The sequence below is a fragment of the Orycteropus afer genome, unplaced genomic scaffold (assembly GCF_000298275.1).
Source record: "Orycteropus afer afer isolate SDZICR_OR568_19922 unplaced genomic scaffold, OryAfe1.0 scaffold00300, whole genome shotgun sequence".
In the NCBI taxonomy this organism is placed as follows: domain Eukaryota; kingdom Metazoa; phylum Chordata; class Mammalia; order Tubulidentata; family Orycteropodidae; genus Orycteropus; species Orycteropus afer.
In genome coordinates this window covers 858061-859875 of record NW_006921887.1, presented here as the reverse complement: position 1 = coordinate 859875, position 1815 = coordinate 858061, and the positions used below count along the sequence as shown (strand labels likewise).

The 1815-nt window shown below is 29.3% G+C and overlaps 1 protein-coding gene across 1 annotated transcript in view; it reads left to right on the top strand.

Moving 5' to 3' along the window:
- The window catches only part of NUP155 (nucleoporin 155), an 83028-nt gene that overhangs the window by 22915 nt on the left and 58298 nt on the right, over positions 1-1815 (top strand). Inside the window, exon 5 of the mRNA XM_007951589.1 lies at positions 1113-1205. Within this exon, the coding sequence (XP_007949780.1) occupies positions 1113-1205 (93 nt within the window). The remainder of the gene's footprint in view (positions 1-1112; positions 1206-1815) is intronic.

Sequence of the window (1815 nt, the reverse complement as noted above, 5' to 3'; positions counted from 1 at the left end):
TTTTTTTTTTGTCTCTGCATTGTTTTAGTCTTGATAACCCAAGTCATAAACTTACCTTCATCTGGTTTATAAAATTACAACTTTACTAAAGTTTTTGTAATCAAAAGACTTCTCTGACATAGCATTGTGACTAAATGCTTCAATAGGACTTTTGTTAAGGGAAAGTAAGTGTTTGTAAAGTTCAAGCTTTTAAAATCAATTTATCATGAAAAATCACGTATTTTGAGTTCATTAAAGTAGAAGATCTGTACTTTCAGCAGCTTCATGACTTGAACAATAACAAAAAGCTGTGGCTTTTGAACTCTTTGACATTTATGAATGCAAGTGAAACCAAACGAATATATAAACTTTGTTGTATTTTCTATGACATTGAACAACCTTAAGTAGGCCACATGTATACTATAAAGAGACGTCTGTGATAATGGTAAGGTATGTTATCCTTTTATTCCTATGAATGAGACACTATTTTTGGATGTTATAACATCATGACAGTACTAATTAGTAATAGCATCTCATGCCACATCACACTTTTTAAAGTTAAAAAATACCTGAGCATAAATTAACATAATTAATTTGAAATATGTATATTTCAAAATAAAAGGAAAATATATTTTGCACTTGTTTTTATGCCCCTTCTGAAACTCTAAATTCCCTGGTTTTGATACATAAACTCATTTGGGAAAAGAATTCATTCATCTCTAAAAGAAGAACGTAAATGTGTAAATTTCCTTCTAGACTCTTAACAATTTCTCCAATACATAATTACAGGTCTAAATTGGTTTTCTTGTGGCTTATTTCCAAAATTATGTCTTTATATCTTAATTAACTCTTAATGATTTTGTAATTTAACACTGGTCTTAAATGGCATTTAATACTGAAGTGATTATTTCCTAAGGTGATTTTTTTAGTACTAATAACTTAATTACAAATAGTAATATTTAAACTTTATTTAGACATTTTTATATATCTGTGAAAATTAACTGCATTTAGACTTTGCCTATATAGTTTAGTCAGTAGTAGTTTTTATAGTAAAATCTTATTCAGTTAATACTTAAATGCTACATGTTTTTCTGAAAATAGTTCCTACTCTGTATCTACTTCCTTTATTTTAGGTATCTTTCAACCTCATGTACGTCACCTCCTGGTTTTAGCAACTCCTGTGGATATAGTGATTCTTGGACTCAGCTATGCTAATTTACAAACAGGTATAGCAACCCATAGGGTTTTATTTTTAAATAAATATATATATTGGCCAATGTAATACTATAATTTAAAACTAACCTGTTTCTCTAAGCTAACTTTCCAAGCTGTTTGCTGGCAGGAGAATGATATTTTTGTATGGGTATGGGGTCTTTCAGGTTAGTTGCTCCACCCATAAAAGTATTTTGGATATATTTATGATAATTAATTTGTAGTTCTTAAATGTCCAGCATAACTGGAGGGTAGTAGAGGAGAAATAATTGATACTAGTGAGTTTTTTAATAATACCTTTTATTTCTTTGTTTCTAATTTTTCAAAGGCCATGTTAACATACAGAGAACTGAAATGTGTAATTTATTATTATCAACTTATTATAAGCACACCTGATGTTTTGTTTTTTATACTGGCAATCTGGTTGAGTGGAATAATGTTGAATTTCAGTGACTCAAATTAGTGATCATCACTTCCATGTCCTCAGGCTCTTTTCTAAAATTTAATGATTAGGTTTAGATTTTTGATTGTTCAATGTTTTACTCTATGTATGCATGTATACATGTATGTATGCAATGAAGGGAGGAGTCCTGATAGTACAGTGGTTAAGCATTCATCTGCTAA